Source organism: Idiotropiscis lumnitzeri, chromosome 11 (genome assembly GCF_059441095.1).
Source record: "Idiotropiscis lumnitzeri isolate Australia: NSW breed Sydney's pygmy pipehorse chromosome 11, RoL_Ilum_1.0, whole genome shotgun sequence".
NCBI classification, from domain to species: domain Eukaryota; kingdom Metazoa; phylum Chordata; class Actinopteri; order Syngnathiformes; family Syngnathidae; genus Idiotropiscis; species Idiotropiscis lumnitzeri.
Window position 1 is genome coordinate 3,095,299 of NC_142401.1, and position 20,662 is coordinate 3,115,960.

General features: G+C 42.9%; 1 protein-coding gene across 3 annotated transcripts in view; it reads left to right on the plus strand.

The window, feature by feature from the left end:
* The first annotated feature begins 606 nt into the window (after positions 1–606).
* Positions 607–20,662, plus strand: part of LOC148326754 (semaphorin-3F-like) — a 39,772-nt gene continuing 19,716 nt past the window's right edge. The window contains exons 1-3 of one of the 3 annotated variants that reach the window (XM_088308336.1): positions 607–767; positions 865–1,045; positions 2,296–2,491. In XM_088308336.1, the coding sequence (XP_088164462.1) occupies positions 2,374–2,491 (118 nt within the window). In that variant the 5' untranslated portion in view covers positions 607–767; positions 865–1,045; positions 2,296–2,373. Of the gene's footprint in view, positions 1,046–2,295; positions 2,492–20,662 lie in introns of all 3 variants that reach the window. The other 2 variants (XM_088308338.1, XM_088308337.1) reach the window with 2 other exon arrangements.

Consider the following 20,662-nt stretch of genomic DNA (forward strand, 5'->3'; position numbering starts at 1 on the left):
CTTTATAGCAGGGGTGCACACAAGTGGTGCACAGGTGCGCACATGTTATAGTGCACCAGATTCAAGTGTGCTACTGTTTGGTTGTGGGCCACAGTCCGACAGAACACTTCCCAAACCAGCTGATTGCGCAATCCCTGCAATATCATTTCGATTACACACAACCAAAACATGAGCATGATTTAACAAATACGGGATGACTGATATCATATTTCAACTACAATAACAGGCGATTATGACAAATTAACTGACAATGTTGGTTAAAAAAAAAATTGAGCAACATTGCCCTAATTGCAAAATGATAACTTATTTTTTATAGATTCGATTTTGCAAGTGCAACAATCGGTGTGTATGGTGAATGTAAAAAATATGAATTATAATAGACCGATTTTAAAATCTGATTATCCTAAGACACACATAAGAAAATGAAGCTTTTTCCATACATGTATTCCTTATGCATTTATTTGAAAATGAGTTTAATTTATTTGGAACCAGAGGCAGAATGTTGGAGGAAAGTGCAGTCTATCACGAAGGTGGGGCGGGGGGCGGGGGGCGGTGGTTAAGGGGGAGCGTCTCGCCACGGTTTTGCCCGCCCATGTGGGTGTGTTCACAGCAAGCCGGCCTCCGCATCCACCTGCTCCCGCCCTGCCTCTCTCCAGTCCAGTCCAGTCAGGAGTGGGCAACTTTTCGTCAGGAGCCCACGCTGCGTGTCTGGACCTCTTCCACCTCGGGGACTTTGTCACACGCTGCTTTCCACCCCACCGAGAGATGTGGGTTGCGCTGCTCGCCTTTCGTGCACTGTCAAGGCTGAAGTAAAGATTTTCTCCTTTTGATTTCCCCCCCCCTTTTATTCTCATGCTAATGCAGCGGTGAGGACGCGCAGGTACACTGTTCCCTCTGGACAAGGACCGTTCAGATTCCGCACCGGGATTTTAATATTATTGAGCTCCACTTGGACGCGGAAGTGATCGATACTGGATTTTTGTTTCAATGACTGGCCACACTGGCTCTGAAGTTTGGCCTTTAAACTAGACGCTGTCATATCCAGGTAAGGTGATTTTTGCTTTTGTTTCGTTCTCATAATGCTATTTGGACTTCTATTTAATATTATTAAATAGTATTTATTTGACAAGCTTCTGTGTGTATTTTCATTGTGAGTGAAATAATACTGCTAGACAACTAACTCGATCAATTAATGAAATACTGTCAATACAGGATTTTTTTTCAGTTTAACTTGTGTTCTAATACCTCACCAGACTGTTTACTGTTCTGCCATGTGTCGCCAAGACTGCCAATCTGTCACACACTAGATCACATATCAGCAACTTTATTGTTTACACTCTCATCCTATCATATTTTAAAGAATTGGATTCTAGATATAATAATAATAATACTAATGTAATATATATAAAATCTAATCAACCTAGTAATGATTTATGAGCTAGTGAATCTTCAGGAAATTGGGAGATTGATTTGTTTCTCCATTACATGGGTTATTTCAATGTGCATATTTGGAGAATTTATTACTTTCAAGGCTGAAAGGTGCGCCTAGAATTCTATTTATGGCAAATGCATTGAAATGTATAAAGTGTGAAATGGGAGAAGGCAAGTTTTATGACACGGTGAATGGATTCCCTTGAAAAGAGTGGAGCTTCTCCTCTCCTCATTGTCATTTGCTCGCAGTGCCTTGTTTGATTTCATCTGCTGGTGTGAAGGACTTGGCTTCAGTCTCACAATAAACAGCTGGATGCGAGACAAATTCTCAGGGGGTTTAAACAGCTGGTTTTGCTCATAAATCCACTCTGGCGACGCAATTTGGGAGCCTTTTTTTTGGGATTTGCAGACTTTTGAAATGTGGACACCAAGTCAAACTCTAAAGTGTGTGTGGGAGAAAAGATCATTGTGTCGACGTCGTCACATTATGCCTCATTCATACCTTGTATTGTCCCCTGTAAGCTTGAGCCGTATAATGCGTCGGTAAAACCACAATTTGAATTATTGCTTTTGAATGATATCAGATGGGAATGTGCTTACGTTTGGCGGCGATGAAAAACACACAGACTCTAAAACTCTATTTTTGTTCCTAATGGAAATGTGTAACAAATCTCCAAAAGCTTGGCTCCGTTCCATCAGCATCCAGCTAAAAGTTCAGGGCTGCGTTTCCAGAACCTGCCGGGGATGAGCCCCTCGGGAGCCACTGAGTTGACTTTTCACATCAATTAATAAACAAAAACAGGGAATGAATCTGACATATATAATGTGTATTTTTTTCTGATGGACTCAATTTTGTCCCTGCAGATTTTTATTGTTTTTTTTTTGTTTTGTTTTTTTGGGGGGCTAAATCACTGATCGTGTGCTACTGGAAGTCGATCGGCCATGCAGCTGCACAGTCTGTGGACAGTCCACACCCTCCTGGCGCTGTGCAGCTTTGCTCAGGGGAACCCAATGAGCAATGACCCACTGGCTGCGCCTCGCGTCTTTGTCTCCTTCAAAGGTAAGCCCTGATCCTGCGGAAGTGTGATGATTGATTTTCCTCTATTGCTTCCATCTTCTGCAAAAGTTTGTTTAATTGGAGTGCTTGCGGTTTGAATGATACTTGTAAAAATTGGATGAGAAATGAAATTATCATCAGCCTTATATTACAAAGGCCTGAACGAGGGAATTTAAAGGGGACATGATCTGGAAATGAAAGTTACCTGAAAATGTGTCAGTGTCACAAAACAACGAGGCTAATTGACATAAGAACGTCCTACTCTGAGTTTCTTAGCCAATGGCAACGTTCCACAGCAAAAAGAATCATTTTGAAGCAGCAACCAAAGCACTGACATGTCAAACGCAAAAGGTAAGCAGAGCTGCATTATGTTTTTGGGGTTCAGATTATTGATAACAGGGTTGGCTTTTTTGGAAAAAAACAAAAAACATACTTGATTGCTTGGTGATGATGTTGGAATGGCAGGGAGGAGTCGGGATGGGGACAGAAGGTGTTTTTGTTTGGTGTTGTGGCCATGTGTCAAAAATGTGCTTTCTTTGTCTTGGATGACATTTTTAAACCTGCATTTAACAGACGTGTTGTGAAACAGTTTTTAAATTGGTTAAAAAGTTGCATTTTCTTTTGTTCACATTCCTGACACTTGCCCATCCAATTAAAGGCAATAAACATGACGCGTGTAATAACTTGTAATCACCATTATGTGATCATTCCCCGGCGATGTTTAATGGCCTGCGTTTGTGTGTTAGCGGCTGCACAGATTGGGTGAGATGGATTCTGTCGGGGTCCGAGAGTTAGGGACCGTATTATCAAGAGCAAATTGCCAGGATCAGTCGAGCATAGCGATGTCCCTGAGGCCCGTCCAGCTCGGGGATCAAGCCTTTGATTAGCATCAAGAGAAAAGCCGGCCGAGCAAGCGAGCCGCAGCAGCGTCCCTGTTTGCTTTGCTTTCCATTTCCCAGCGCTCCCTCCAACAAGTTGACTTCATTAAGTGGACCGGCACGGTTCATTGTTGAAGTCGTTTTCCTTCTTTAATCAAGAAGGATTTAACACGTCAGTGAGCTCATCCACGGCTCCGCCTTTTTCATTTTTCATTTCAAATATCATTGCAGTCGGCTTTTTACACACAGCTTGTGTTTGTTTTGACATTTGTAGATTTGCGGGCCTTTCTTTCTCTTTCTGATCCGTAGAAAGCGGTTGATATGGAAAATACTTCATTGGTTGCTTTAGAATTTGCGTATCCTTGATGGATGAACTCGACTCGACAAGATAATTTGCAGTCGAAGCAGGCGCGACGCTTTGATTTTGGTTTAAAAAAAAAAAAAGCAAAAAAGCAAAAGGCTGGACTGCCTCGACTACCTGTTTGTGTTCGGCTCTCCAGTCGATATGAATTTCACCGTCTGCTGAAGCTGCTTCTCTCTGAGGAATGCACCCCCCTACGTTCAATATCGTGACTCTATCTCCTTTAATTGCTTTTTGAGAGGCCCGTGTCGTCCTCACCTTGGCAAGCTGGCTGCGCTTCCTCTAACGCATTATCATGGGAGCTTTTGCTTTGAGCTCATTGGGAAGGTGCTGCAATTTAAGAATTTCTTGTTGCTCATTATTATGATTAAGTCTTAAAATGTAGGGGACACAATTTCTCGAATTGATACATATTATAGATTTAGTCAGAAATGGGCTGTTTGGCCGGACACCCATTTTTGGGGCGTAGGGTGACAAATTTTAAGAAAGGGTTCGATTGACAAAAGCCAGAGGTTGATTTTCGCCCGACCCACGAATCGGCCCTCGTGCGTGTGATGAAACCTACTCACGACAATTTTTATGAATAAGGCCCGAGGTTCGAGGCTGAAACGGTACCAAGGTCGCGAACGAAGGGTGGGGGACTGACCGGCAAATAAGACTCAAGTGCTGCTGCTCTGGATTTAGCATGACGCTTTGAGAATGTTCCAGGCGAGGCCAGCGCAACGGTGAAATCATGAAGAAGGCGTGATGAGGCACATCTCTCACTCGTCTGGCTGTGAAGTGTGCTCGTCAGGGTTTTTTTTCTGATTAATGTCGTTTCTCCTTTAATTAAATCATAAAAATAGTGTGATCCATACTTACCGCTTGTCATCATAGTCTTGAAAATGACCCCGTTGGGCCAGTGACGTCACGCACCGTCTGGGTCAAACGGCCACTGGGTGGACCCAGCTTAAGAAAATATTTTCTCCGTCCTTTTTGTAGTAATCATTATTATTTGTACTACCTCTTAAAAATGTTTTTAGGATAACTTTTTCTTGTGTCCCTCACACTTTAAATTGCTGCTCTAAAGCGTCTGAACAACATGCTCACTGTCAACGAAATCAGTAGCTGAAAAGGCTGGGAGGTCATTTCTATAAATTCTTCGGAAGCAGTAAATGGGATCAAATGACTTTGATACGGCGTCCGGTTGTGCTCCCCGTTTTTATGAAAGGGCAATCAATGCATATTGAGGACGATATTGTGAGAACTTAATATTTGGAAATGTATCACCTCCAACCAGACGGGAAGATCTCAGAGAGAAACTTTAGACGCAGAACTTTGTCCAAGCTTATCACGCATTTTGCGCCAGTAAACTGAGGAGAAAGGGCAGAGTTTGCAAAAAAAGCCTGCCAGGTTTAGGCAGGAAGGGTGTAATCAATGTCAGATGAGAACGAAGGTGAAACAAATCTACCCCCAGGTAATACGTTGACATTTTAAGATTAGTTGAGACAAGACTGCTGTTGCCAGCAAGTTCAGAGAGACATTCTGTATTTTATGAAGAAAGTCACCAATAATCTCAAAATGTTTTGTGAATAATGATATCAATTTGGGTTTGTTGTTAAGTAAGCATTAAGGAAGCAATCGAAGGCAATCCAATGATTAAATATAGACATTTAAAAGTAGCCTATTGCTGGCGTTGGGTCGAAACGTCCCATGTCACAATTTTGGTAAATATTTTTTCATTTATCTATACTATTGACTAGTCCACGTGTATTTCCTAAAGCGAGTCATTTGCAACTTGAGGCTCCACTGTGCATTTTAATACAGCATTAACGTGGAACTGTCCTAAGACTCAAGTCATGCACGTACCTTTGTAAGTTCAACCCTTTAAAATGTCGGCTTAATATGCCCGTTTTTATTTCTCTCTAGTGTTATACTAAAGACACAAAAAAAGCACTTTTTCTGCTCAGTCAAGCGTGGCCATGTTTTACAAAGGATGTAAATATTTCTGCTTTTGGCTTGCATGATCTCTCAACAGATTTGAGAACATGCATTAGGTTCCGTGGATCCAAAGCCAAGTCCATGATGATGACGCTATTTCAGTCCTTTAAACCATCCAGAAACTTCGGTCTCATCTGGACTGCAGCACCTTCCTTTACTCCGGGTGACATCTGTGAAAAATCTCTGCCCGTGCTTGCACATGAGATTGTTTACCTGGAAGTGTAATTGGCCCCACAATGCTCTCAAGTGCATTATGGCCGCCGCACGCTTACTAAACCCAACTTGGACCAGACTATCACAAAAAAAAAAAAAGACATTTGGGCCACTCACCCACGCTCATTGGGCGATTTGATTTCTGTGTCTTGTGTTCGGAGACTCCCGTCGGTGAGAATAAAGGTTTTGAAAGGTGGGGCTCACTCCCATTCACTTGAATATAAACCGCTTGTCTCCATTTTTACCACAATTTCTCACTTTTTCATCCACAGCAACGTAGGAAATTGTAAATATGGTTAGACGATATTTGTGTACAGCGCGAGAGTTCAGTCGGGTTTGGCTGTGCGGCAGCCCATAAAAAGATCTGTCGTGGGTTTTTCTGGGACTGCTAACACAAAAGAAGTGTTGATAAAAAAAAAGATGCTGGGTCAACTCCACCTTGTAAATATTCACTTTGTACATTTAATGTACAGTTGAGGGAGGCTTTGCACTGTAAACACTTTGTGAGAATGATCCGTCTAGTGTCAGACTTTATGAAATTTGCAATTCTGATCTGCTACACATGACATGAAGAAAATGACGTCTAGTCTCGACTCTAGTCCTTTCTCGCAAGCATGATGACACTCGACCACCGCCCCTCCCATTGCAATAAAATCAAGGCCAAATCCTCTGGGACAACAGAATGTGGGTCACCTTTGCCACAATGCTCAAGCTCACCGATGGCAGTGCTAAATTGTTATTGCAGGTACAACTCGTATGCATACATTGCAGCAGATAGCGGAAAGTCGGCTCTTGTTTTCATTCCCTTGCAAATTCTTTGCTTGTGAACATATATGCATGTTGAGGCTGCATTCTGGTATGTGCTGCCCCTTGTTCTGCAGTCATTATGTTTTCACAGGCGGCATGCACTGTTTGAGAGGGGATAGGGACCGGGCCCGACCGCAAAGAGCAATTTCTGGAAATAACTGACACTCCCCTAAAATTTATTATAATTGCCTGAATTAATCATGTACAGTAAATCATAAAAAGAACGCAAACTGTGCTCCAAGAACAGCATTTCGCATGCTTAAAAATTTCTTCAAACACGACTGTTCCCTAAAAAAAAAAAAAAAAAGAAATGCACTACAAATCTGTCTACCGGAATCACGCGTAATGCCGACCAGGTGGTGAACGCATTTGCGACGTCTAAATGACGGCAACTTTTTTTTTTGTTTGTCCTTCTACTAATATAATTTAATTTGCGTTTGGTGCTTGCATTGTGTCTTATGAAGCGGTTCAATCAGACGGCAATTGCAAACTCAACAATGGCTGCAACTAACTATTGTTTGAATAATATGTTATTTTTTATGATTAATCATTAAAAAAATCGATTTAAATCAATTTATCATTTTTTTTAAACGTAGCCCTATTAGCTACGTGACCATGCTAGCCATCTGAAAAGAAATCGGCTAATAGTTGAATTTGAGAATGCCGAACCGCGGGCGTTGACTCTATTTTGGTCTTTAAAACCTGGCACCTAAAACAGGCGAGGAAAATTTGAGCTGAAAGTGAGTTTATCTGTGCATCCACTCTGGTTTGTTGTCAGCAGTTCACTGTGTGTCCATTTGCCTCTGCTTCGTCACTTAAACTAGTAAATGTTTAAATGGTTATTACCATTGTTCACACAACACATTCCAGCGGCTGCTTTCTATGCAATCCGCCTTTGTAGTACAATGAGTAATTATCTTTACATTGATCAAAGCTGAATTAGTCCATGCGATGTTGTTCCTGTGCTGAATGTTTATCGTTCTTATTATTCCACAACCTAAGTCCAGACGAATAACTTGTAAACCAACAGAAGCTCCCTTGTGGCTGAGCTTGTGCTAAATTGAAATCCAGACTTTGGTTGGAGTGACGCTAAGATGGCAGGTGAGGAATTGGAGATCGACGAGCTGCATTGCTGAGAGCACCTTTCACCTAACATATGACCCCTACTTAGAAGATGACTGATGGAGCATATTCATCAATGGACAAAAGCAACAACACGGTGGAACTGATAATTATTTCCCATGCATATTTCACATTGATTTACTTTTTCGGTCCAATAATGCATCCAGAAATTTACATAGCAAATCACAATTGCATAATTTTGAATTAAAAATGCTGTTTATTCAGATTATGTTGATATCCACCAAAAGCATTTCATTGCATCCCGCTTGAATCCTTTTTTAAATAAGGACTCACACCATCAATTCAACACGGTTTCAGACAGCATTTAGTTTGAATTACTGCTTCACGCATTATGCAATCTAACATCTGGATTATCTGTGTTACTCCTCCATAGTTGCAATAATTCTTCAATCCATGAATTGAATAATAATATTGGATTGTCGCGCAGTAAATTGTGCCATTGGCGTTCAAAGGGAAACAATTACTGCTACGGAGGTACGTTTGATAAAAAAAGTAAGTGCTATCAGTGATTTACTTACGTCTCGCAAATGGATAATTTGCACGCGTGCAGGTGTTTAAACGATATTAGAGAACACGGTTCTACGATGTCGCCAGTCCAGACGAAAGTGAAATTGACAGAATACCGTCAGTGCGAGCTAAACCCTCTTGGAATTCTCCATTTCCAAAAGCAGTTAAGGCTCTTTAACCTCTCACCCCGGAACGGTAAAATCACAGAGTTTGGGATTCCTGGCATGGCCACACGACTCTATTTTAGCATGTGCTGAAATTGGCCTTCACTGTGCTTTGCGGTTTCTTTTGAGGGTGTTACACCTGTACTGCATCCTGATTCGGGTTACAGGCTCTGTCTGCGGCCGGCCTCCATGAAAGACTGAGAAGCGAGTGTTGCTTGTCAGTCTTGTGTTTCATGGACATATTGTTGCACTTATCCAAACCACTCCTTACTTGGCTTAAAAAACAAGATTAGATGAATCACTTTCTCCCAGCCAGTGTAGCATTTTCTTTTCTGTACTTATATTTAAAACATGGACGTTTATCTTCAGACTGGAGTTTGCATGTTCTCCCCTTGCTGGTGTGAGTTTACGCCAGGTACTCCGGTTTCCTCCCACATTCCCAAAACATGCGTGGTAGGTTGATCAAACGCTCTAAATTGTCCCTAGGTGGGATTGTGAGTGCGAGTTGTTGTCCGTCTTTGTGAGCCCTGCGATTGGCTGGCAACTAGTCCAGGGTGCCCCCCGCCTACTGCCCAAAGACAGCTAGGATAGGCTCCAGCATGCCCGCGACCCTCGTGAGGAGAAGCGGATTGGCTAATGGATGGATGGATGCCATAAAAAAATAAAATACATTGAAAAAAAACATGGGGGGTAAAATAAATGATTCCATATGGCAAGGTCATGTAAAACAAAACTGAGTTCTTTCCTGAAAGGAAAAAAAGCTGGCAGGACAAGGTCTGCAGATGATTTCTGTCTAGCTTGGGAGATGTGTCGGTCTTCTGAATGTTTTTATGGATGTACAGAAAACGTTCTTTGTTCGACCCCGCAGACATGCTCAAAAGGATCTTAGCATGCAACGGAACTGCAAACTATCAAATTGCTGTTTAAAACTGAAAATTGTAAAATGGTGTGCAAACGGGACATTCTTGGACAAACACGTTGAGAAATTACTGTAGATTGTCTTCGGACTGCTGTTTAGCCAATTTGAAAAATAACGGTCAGATTAGACATGTATATGATCCAGTTTAAACCATACAGCTTTCAGAGAGAGAGACAGAGACAGAGAGAGAGAGAGAGAGTGTGTGAACACAACAGCACGAAAGGAAACGAGGCTGTTTGGATGACAGTGAAGAGTTACTACCATAAGAGCCCTCGGGTGCAATACAATGTATGCACTTTGATGTCTTTGTGGTCTTGTGGTTTTGAAATGCTGATTTTCGTGTTTTGGGAGTAGGTGTTAATTAGAATGTGTGAGGATGGACTTTAGTTAACATCCATTGAGACTTGCCCTGGAGTCAGTGGTGACCCCCTGGAAGGCTTCTTTTACCCATCTTTTTTGACTCTCTCCCCTGGCGGTGCCTCCTTGTGATTGGTGACGAAGTGAAACAGGGAAACTCTGCCATACAATTGCCCTTGTTGTTGTTTTTTGAGCCTCACCCACACACTATTGCCCGACGAAGGGCCTAAAGCTGCAGGGGCGTTTGTGTAGGTTTGGGTCTTATTCAGAGACGTTCATTCACACTCTGGGAGACCTGGGGGTGGCCATCAAACTGGCATCAGACTTGTTTTGGTCAATGAATGCCTCCCGCTGGACCTCCTCCGTGAATCTCATAGATTCCCCAGTGCACGTTCAAAGAGCATACCGTGAAGCCGTTAAGAGAGGACAACAGGTTCGGATGGAGGTGAAAAATGAGGTCTTTGCATTGAGGGTAAAATGTCTTCTGTTTAAGTTCAAACGACCCATTTTGGCATTGTGCGGATGAGAAAGCGGGTGATGCAAATGACGGAGGATTATGAGTATTAGAGGGAGTGCCGATAAAAGTATTTGGCAATACCCTCATGTTGCTCATTTGGTTTAGTCATCGCTCTTTTGATTGTCTCATTTCCCCCGCTTGCTTGAGCAAGATGCATAAGCTCCACAGCGACGAGATCCCTCATTGTTTTGTAAATGTTTGAGTGAGAGGGTGGTACTCCTAAATCCATGTTTGACTTCCCAATTGCTTGTTTTTCTACTTAGCCATTCAATGGAAAGGTAATGAATACTTTATTGCCAGTTTACCACGTGACTTTCAGTGAGCATATTTAATATCCCCCCCCCTCTCCTCGCCCCAGGAACGTCCTGTGGTGTTTCCCAGAGATTCCAAGTAGCCTGCTTTGCATTTCCTCTCTGAAAGACAAACGGCCTCGGGTTCAAGATGAACTGTTCTGACCGTGGAAGGCAGAAGAAATGTTCTCAGAGAAACGAGCCACGCAGGGTTCGGACTAGGATTTCACTCTGACTTCTCCTTGTTTTCCTCCATTCTCGGAGACCATCCAAAGTCTCTCCCCTGTGCTACAATTTGGATCCAGTTACACTTGCTCACCTTCGAGCAATAGTGCTCACTAAGGAGTCTGTTAGTTGCATTGGATGGGACTTTTGTGGCTTTTCCTGCGAATTAGCTGACACGCTTTTCTTACCTTTAGTTGGTACTTTTGTGACCGTATTCAGTTTTTGCTGCTGTTAATTGGAATTTCAGTGATTGTTTTATCTGTGTCCCTTTCACCGCTACTATAAGAATCCTAATGTTATCTTAGGTCAGTGCTTCTCAATTATTTTCTCTTGCGCTAGCAAGAAGAAAACAATTCGAGCCCCTACCCCCCCTACCACCACCCACTCTCCGCCGCAACTACAAATAATAAAATTTTCGTTGCAAAACAAACCTACACCGAGTTAATACTAGCAAAGGAGAGCGCCACTGCCAACTACTGGAGTGGATGTGTAATTACACTTTATTGTAGTACAGCAGGGGGAAAAAAGCATGTTCCCCAGGCTCACACGCGCCCCCCTCAGCATCGCACCGCGCCCCCACAGGGGGCCCCGCCCCACAATTTGAGAAGCACTGCCTTAGGCGCAATGGCCGATGGCCGCAGTGTTTGATGGTCTGTCGGACGTCACCCAACTGTGACAAGTGTTATTTTAACACCCGCAATTAAGGCCGTTACCTCCCCATCCCGCTTCTGTCACATGCCTGTGGTGAGCAATGGCCTTTAAATGCAGACAACCCATCAAGGAGCAAAAAAAAAAAAATAGCTGCTGGAACCAACTCGAGGAAGACGAGCGTGGAGTGAATAAGGTTGTGCTCTTTTGCTAAACGTGGAAAAGGCATTGTGAAACGGTAATTGATTGGAATTAATTAGCTTTGAGAGATAAATGACGGTTAGGAGAGATGTGACACTTCTAATGACACATTATAGGGATAGAAATCCCAATGGATTTAACTTTTCAGTAAGTCTGCTGAGGTTACATTCTCACCGTAAAGCTCAGTCATGTGTTTGTCGACAGTCTCAAAGGCACGCTCAAACTAATTGAAGTGCTATTTGGTAATGTCAAACCATTACATTTGGCAATGGCGGGCGTGCATTTCACACACGGGCTTTCAGTGAAGTCCGACTTGAATAAATACCTCTCATAACATCATCATTTATGACTCCACGGCTGGAGAAATAATATACATAAAGACACTTACACAATCCTGACTGAGTGTTGGACGACCAAGCTTCTCTTGAAAGGTCCGTCTTGAAAATGGCCTTGCAAGTGTATCTGCAATTAAATCCACACTTTTCCCTCCGTTGGCCATTGTGGTTTAAAAAGGCAAGAATATATTTGAGATTTTCGAACAGTCGCCAGTTACGACTTCGGTGTGCGCTGAGTATCCAATCACAAAATCCGTTCATCACCTTCAGCGTAAGACCAGCGAGAAGGCTCACTAGAACCAACTCGTGATCTGATTGGCTATCGCAAGTGTCTACCAACTGTAAAAGCCCCCTTGAGACAGATTAGACGCCCGCACGATTGTTTCCGAAGGCCTTGGACGAATAGTGCGCGCGACTGGTATTATGAAATCTGCCTGGCAACACGAGCTAGCTGAATTCTGATTGGATCAAAACTCTCACCAACAAATTCAACCCTTGGATATTAGATCAGCTATTGTCCATTCCACATGGTGGTCCATTCATGTTTTGCATCTAATCACGACCGTTCCATTAAGGTAAAGTTAACATCCTTTCATAGTTAAGACATAGCCGGAGGAGGATCGAGTTCTGACACGTTCTAAAATAACAGCAGGCAGCAGGATTAGTATCGATGCAGCAACAAGCCTTTGACTCCTGGGGCGAACCTCTGCCTCCTCATTGCTTTTATTTTAACACATCCCTGATCTCTCTTAGCAACATGAACTGGCGGCTTGGCAATGGCCTCTTGAGGTGTTGAGGAAATTCACTTTCATCAGAGGGCGCATCGGAACCATCTATGAATAGAGCTGTCATGACTGGATCACCATTCGAATTATGTGGGAGCCCAGCTCCCACAAAGCGCCCCCCGAGCGCCTGTAAAGCCCACCGCCGAGGGCCCCCGAGCCCCCCACAAGGAGAGACAATCAGGGCTCCTGTCTTCTGTATTTAGAACTTGAACCCTGTTTTGAATGCGTTTGATTTTTTTTTTTTTAACACTTTAAATCTTCCAACATTATTGTTTGTTGACGGTGCTTACGTTGCACGCTCATATTTTTTTATTGTATTTTGGTGATCGTAAATCCCTAAAATATTAATATCAAAAAAATTTTTTTCGTGGACTAAGAACCATTATGACACTTTTAAATTTTAATTTGGATCATTTAATCTTGATAGTGATGTAGCAGTTAACGTTGGATTTTTTTTCACTGACCCTAAAATGTGTTTTAATTTTGCAGCGATTATTAAATAATTTTAAGACCTCGTATGCTTTATCGTGCTTAGGATCAATTTCTGGCCGAGGCACACGTAAAGCAGCCGTAGCGATTACTCGACTTTGTCAAGATCATCTAACTAGTTTACCACAATGTCTGTTTTGACTCGTCTCGCTTGTTGTCAATTAAAATGTTTCGGCGAAACTTGCAATTCCTGGGAGAGAGTTTTTGTTTTCAGCCGTCTATTATTGCCTTCAGGTTTGAAAGGGAAGGGAATCGAGTCTCCAGCAAGCATGCACGTACAAGGTTCATGTTTGTTTTCAAATCAGATGAACTTACTGTATTTTTGAAAGAGTCAACGCAGAGTCTTGCTGATTAAGAGTTAAACACAAACATTAAATGAAGTGAACATTTCCGGTTTGTCTCACGCAGATCGTTGGTTGTAAAAGAAAAATCATTAAATAAACGCACAGAGTTATCAAGACATTCCCATTTGTTTTGCCACTGCAACTCAAACCAGACTTTAAATGTATCTTCCGATAACATATACAGTAGGAATAACCATCCTAATTGATTTATTGCGTTTTTCTCATTTATAATTTTGAAGAAGAAACAATGTGTGGTCTCTGGTTTGTGTCTGAAAAAAAATCTTTCAGGCCTGTAGCTCATTAACCCCTGCTGGAATCGCTCATGCAGAGGTCACAGTGTCGGATATGCAGCCTGTCAGTCAAATATCAAGCGTGACAGGCGTGTCGCTCTGTTTTGAATTGAAAGTCAAGTGTGGAGAGACTGACTGGTCATTAAAATGTTGATTTTTGTCACACTTCAGAACATTTCCTCAGCTGTCAAACTGTCGATGTTTGTTACCCTGTGTGCTTGTCACCTCGGGCACGACTGAGATTAGACAAGTGGTTTTCCTCTTGTTTAATGAGGAGGAACAATGGTGATGGGAAGTGCAAGGTGTGTGTGCGGGCGGGGGGAACAGATGGCATTGCTTTTACTTCTCTAAATTATTTTTCGGAATTACGGTGGTAGACGGTATAGATTTGGCCCACATGCGCTCGGCGTAAAAGATGGCGATCTTGATTTTTGTGCCAGTTAAGAATGTTTGGGAATTTGGCAAATTGCGTTGGGCCGTGACGGGCATTCCAGCTGATCAAGGGTGTTTTCTTTTACGTGGCCCTGACGCACCTGGCAATTTAATGGCTGAAAGTAGAACAAACTTTAGACCAGGAGGTCTAAGTTGTGGCGCAGGTGGTGCAACGCAATTTTGATGAATTTTATGAAGGCAGACAGATTCTGAGCTCTGTGTTTATGTCATCGTAATTCATCCATAAACTTGACAACTTAGTGCATCAAAGCCTTTGAATCATTGTAGAAATCATTTAATTGACCGCATTATTATTATTATCAAAATCTTTATTGTAATTTTAAAAGTACCCTCCTTGGCTGTGGCGCAGCTTCGGGGTGGCGTGCACCTCTCCTGCGCTTAATTTAAAGGGAGGAGGGATCTGCTTACATTGGTCGGGAAGCAAGTCAGTTATGTTCATGCCCACAACAGCGCAGATGCCTGTTTATAACTGTGCCCGTCTGCGAAAGGAATACTTCACCCATGCGCACAATTAAACCGTGCGTTGGACCAGATTTACGCGGGGCACAATAATAGGGCCCTGACTTTTTATGGTGCCCATTTAACAAACATTATGATATGCTTTGGTAGTTTGAGGTAACCGGGGTGTGCTGACACATATGCCTCCTCACATTCTTCTAGATCCTTGTTTTCAAGGCCGTGTCCTCTCTGGGGCTTCGTTTGTTCCATTAATACCGACTCATGTGTTACTTTCTCACCGCATTTTTTTTTTCTGATATTGATCAAACTTGAAAGTGGAGCCCTTAAGTGAATGTGTAAAGCCTCCTGGTAATCAGTGATTGACAGTTGCTATTTCAACTTGCGCTTCAAGGTTACTTTGGTTGCTTCAGTGGGAAGCAGAGCAAAGCTGTGACAAATGATGAAGACTTGTTTTGTCTCTTTAGCTTTTGACTTAGCGCTGGAAGGTTGGGCTGAGGAACACAGTGTCCATCTATAAACAAAACAAACAACTCTGGAAGAACAAATTGGGTCGTGATTCACGCGGGCAACCAACTAATGCTCGGCGCGAAAGCTAAACACAACCTCAGTGCAGTAGTAAAATGTCAGAATAATTAAATGACCATTTTGATTTTTGTATTTGTCATCCAATTTGTGTCATAAAGAAGGCTTACGATTGTGTATCAGGATTGCAGCAATGTCATATTCACAACAATGCCACTGTTACAGATAAACGCTGTTTGGCAGGAAATTGGGGAAGCCACTCTTGATTTAGATAGCACATTGCATGAATTGGGGGAGGCAATCTGTGCTCATGGCGGGGTAAGAAAAGGCCTTAATCGGGGTTTGAAAAAGAACAATGTGGTTGATTTCGTTTTGAGTTAGAATTTTTGTTCAATTATTCTTTGCGGGGGCAGTACATATTCCCTCTTTATATTATCGTAACATGTGTAAAAGATATGTATAAGGCCTTCACTCTTTCTTATTTATTCTCTATCCATCTCCTCCAGTTATCAGCCTGATTCTATCAGCCTGTAAATTGCGCAGATTAACAGTGACAAACTGGGATGACTAAATCGGCTTGGCAAACTCACTGACCCGACATCCCCGCCATGCTCTTCCCACTCACGCCGCTCTCTTATCTATGATCTCCCTTAAACCACCTTACACTGGTACAGAGGTTTGCCCGTCTTTGCTCTCTGTTGGCACCGTTCTGATATGCACCACGACAATTTAATCAAAAACCTGCATGGGCTCAGCGATCTTCAGATCATAATCAAGTCTCTTCAAAATATGGATGAAACTCGGATACAGATATCTGCCAAGGCGAGTGAATGAGAGACACAGTCGGTTAAGTTTAGTTTGTATATTTCTGTACTAATGAAACAATGGTTTCCGTGGAAACATACATGCAAATAAATCAACTTTTTAAATGCATGCCTCTGGTCAGGTGGGGCCAACCCCTCCCACTTGATTAATGATTTACTTCTTTCAAGAACCAATTATGTTGTTCTGCCTGGGAAATGGGATAAGAGCTGAGAGTCTTAGAATGCCTTTAAAAACAACTGTGATTTAGGAACGGCAAGCTTATACCATCACCGTGCATGTTGCAATTAGGGGCTTTTGCTCTTTGCTGTTTTGGGACCTGAGCGCAGGCGGCCTGCGGTGGCTGTCGAACAGTGGTGTATACACAAGGGGTTAATGCTGTGACCCTCCGGGTGGTGCAGCCCGGTTTGGGCTTCCCTTGGTTGAGTGCTCCAGGGAGACGGTAGAGGCGTGAAACACAAAGCTGTTTGTAGAAGACTAATCACATTTATTCCAGATGAGTGCTGTTTGAATAGAGACACAAAGTGATGAGGCAAAATGTAGCGACTGCGCTGACATATACTTTTGAAATTTGGGATTTGTCTATTCTAATCCCACTTCCTGTCCAGGAAGGTGTGGCCGCATGCACACTCAACGGTCTACTTCTGTTTGGCCATCGAGTGAACAAAGGGCTGCGACCAAAACCTTTTTGTAGGCTTGCTTTGTCTTGGTTTGGAATGACATGCTAGTGTTGTAAAAGCAACATTTTGACTCTGATTACAACGCTCTTGTTTAGAGAGAGCAGGAGAGGGCTATACGTCCTAACTAGCTCAATGGGAATAACTCGAATAATTACAGTTTATTCATGAATCACTTTCCCAACAAATATGTGACATTCATTCATTCATTCTTTTCACCATTTTGGACGGCTTTAGCCTGTTCATTGTCAGCTGGAGTTTATCAGCCTTGACACACACACACATTCACACTCCCATACTCATGAATATAACTGTCTATTTGAGTTTCAAATCTTCAGTTAATCAAAACTTATATTGTTTTAATTTTTGAACATTGAAGAAACTGGCGCTAGCACAGGCAGCTCAGGGAGAGTAGGTCCAGTGCTGAGGTGGCGCCTCACAATGTGAGGGCGTAGCATGAGCGTAGTGCTAGGACGAAAGCGGGAGCAGCTTCACAATGGCTGCTGTCAGCATCTGTCCTGCTTTCCTGTCATTGTCATGAAGTGGCCGGAACAACGGGACTCCCACATTGTGAGCCCTTCAACAAATAAGGCATTCATAGCTCTGGGGCATGGCAGCGGGTGGCACATCCAAAGGTTGCTCTGTCCTGTGTTTTTCTACTTGTAAATCTTCCACTGACTTGTCAGGATGCACCTGAGGCAGTGATTGTCTCATTAAGACGTTTGGTGTGTACCCCCACAGGTTTCTTGGCTAAAATGTTTTTTTTTTTCTAAGAAGGGAATGGTTGTGTTCTTGAAACTAATTATTTGACTGCAGATGAGAAAGATTCAAAATGGATTTTGTCTATTTTGACTGTTAAAATTAGGTGTTAAATATGTTTCCAAGTTCCAACATCGCCGTAGTGACTGAATTCAAGACATATTCATTGTTGCAACATTCCGCAGTGAAAGAGAGCTGGTTCCATCTTCATTACAACTGTCCTAAACTCTTATCTGTGTCTGTTGCCGAGACACCGGGCAGGGCTGCGGAGTGTATCGCTCCCTTGAGTGAGTCCAGAATGTGGGGATCATTTTTTGACACGAGTCTGAGACCTGCCAAGATAAGACGAAAAAAGGTAATATCGCTCATTCAGGGAGGGCTTAATATTTAGTCTTCATGTCTTCTGGCAATTCCTCTGCTGACTTTCAGTACTTTGTCTATTTCTAGTCCTCGCTATTCTTTGATACAGTCTCAGACGTTCTGTATGTTTACTGTAATGACTGTATTAAAATGAATTGCAAACTGTAGTCAGGAAACGATTTCTGATGTGGGTGCAGTCATTTGTGGGCTGAGCGCATTTGAATCTCTGCTGAGCTGGAACATGTGGGTTTGGAATTGTTCGAAGGGTTGAGAGGATGCAACTTTGCGTTCAATGAGACGGACACATTTTGTCAATCAGTATCCTTCAGCACTGGCCAACACATGTTCTCTGTGATTGTGGGCAGTCTATCCTGTAACACCGCTTCACCCCAGGCAATCCTCGTTTCCTGATTCCACTCAGGCTGAGGTGAGATAACCCTGACCCTGAGCTAATCCCAGATTAAACCAGAACATAAAGCAGTGACCTGTGATCTGATCATGTCTCCTGGCGCAGGCGACAGTAACCCCGCTGACCAGCAGCTCATGCTCGCCATTTACTGTAGATTAGGGGTGCCCGTTGCATCCATCGCGATTGATCTGGAGCTCGGAAAGGTGGTGTCGGTCGATCGCATTGACATCCGGAGCAGCCAGTCATAGACAAGTTGCATGCCTCACTTCCTCCCATATTGTTTTGCCGCTTTTAGAATGGACCTGAAAATTGAGACGCGACACCAGGTTCTCCCGCCCCCTCCCGTTTTTGCCTGTCCATCAGCTTTCAGGGCTTGGCAGGCAACAGCGGGGCTTAGGTGACGGTAGCCAGAAGCCCTGTGATAAGGCCGTCTTTTCGCATGAGAGCTCATCAGAGCTGACAGCGAATACAAATTGGTGCCATTAGCAAAAGAGTGACAGGGGATCGGCGAGGGATGGGGCTTACAGTGAATCCTAATTATAGAGCGGGTGAGCACCCCCGGGTCGGCACGAGAGCGTCAGAACACCAAGGAGCTATGGTGGTAACGAGGTGTCACCCCTCAAAAGAAAACAGAGTTTAAGCGTGCAACTCAGGACCCCACGAGGTCAGGAGTGTTAGTTAATGAAGAAGGGTTAGTGATATGTTAGCTCTCGTGTAGCTTAGTCATTATGAAGGATCATGTGTTACTTGTTGAGACATGAGAAGCTTACACCTTTTGTTCGTGACGAAGCTCTCAGCATCGAAATGCAAACAGGCCAGAGTGAAGAAGCTCATCTGTAGTTGGCTTCTTTACCAACTTAAGTGTAAGAATAGACATTCACTTAATAATGTAAATTGTGTTATGGCCTAGCTTCTAGCTGCTCTATTATTCTCCAGTCCAAAGCGTCACTAACCCGCAGAAGTGCCGAAAACAGGTGGTGTGCTCTGATGCCATTCCTTTTCATTGACTTGCAAAACAAACCCGAAACTGAGATAGCGCATACTTAACGTATGGCGTCATCGCCTTTATTGCCTTTGAAGTGTGCCAACTGTCACAAAGTGGAACAACCCATGTGAATGTCTTCCACAAACACAAATCGTGCAGAAGGACGCCGCTTGGTGTGGGAACGTGTTGTGGTTCCACTGATTACAGCTTGAATTTTGTGACAAAAAGCAGCCGCGTCCAGTGGATACACACCAAACACAGAAGTTTCGTTTCCTAATCTTCACAATGGTGTGTTCATTATAGTGTAATAGGTATTTCCTTATCCTGCTAATACAGAGTATCACTGTGAGAAACTTCAGCTGAATAGATAACCGGGAAAGCCGTAAGTACTTAAGATATAAGCTGCTGGACCGGAGCCAATTGTGGCAGTCTAGAATCATGGCTAGTTCAGAGACGGCGCTACACCGGCGCTAGGTGTGCTGGAACGCTGTCAGAAATACAGATCGGTTGAAAAAAATCGATTTTACTTTTCATAGACCGATATCTATGTTGTATGTTTTAATCAGGTCATAACACATATGAATAATGGAACTGCATTGGCTTCAGTTCTTAATGTAAATAATATTTTTACTAATGCATCTAATCACTAATAGCAGGATTGGTCCTTCTGAGAATGACTTCCATACGAAAGTAAAATTGGTGCTGCGTGACCTGTTTGATTGAATCAAAAATCAATCAAAGTGAACCATGAATCGAAAATCGAATCGAATCGATTTTGGAAATGTTTTCCACTTTTATTTCAATTTTTTTGTATGTATCTTTTATTCATTCCACCTACGACAAAGTGATTATTCTCAAAGATCAACTTTTTATAGGTTGTCCCATCATTGCTGGACAAAAGTATGGGCGATTTTTCGAGACAATAGATTTGTTACACTTCTTTCACCCCGCTCTTTAACGCTGAAAATATTTGTTGGAGAATCCTGACACATGCTCCCCTTTGATGTGTGAGAGCTTGACAGCGTTCCCACCTGCACTTCAACACCCTAATTATTGCTCCTGCCCGTCTGCCGTGTGATCTAACACTTCTCGAACTGTTGGAAACCCCCTCAGGACACATCTTAGGTGTGCGTGTGTGATGTGCTGGGGGTTCGTAGGGTCGAACTAGGTATCCACTTATGTAATTGTTTCGGGTAGGGTACCTGCTTTGAGACAATAACAGAGTTAAGTCGGCAATGATGTTATCATTCTGTTTTTTTGGAAAGTGTTGGTTTA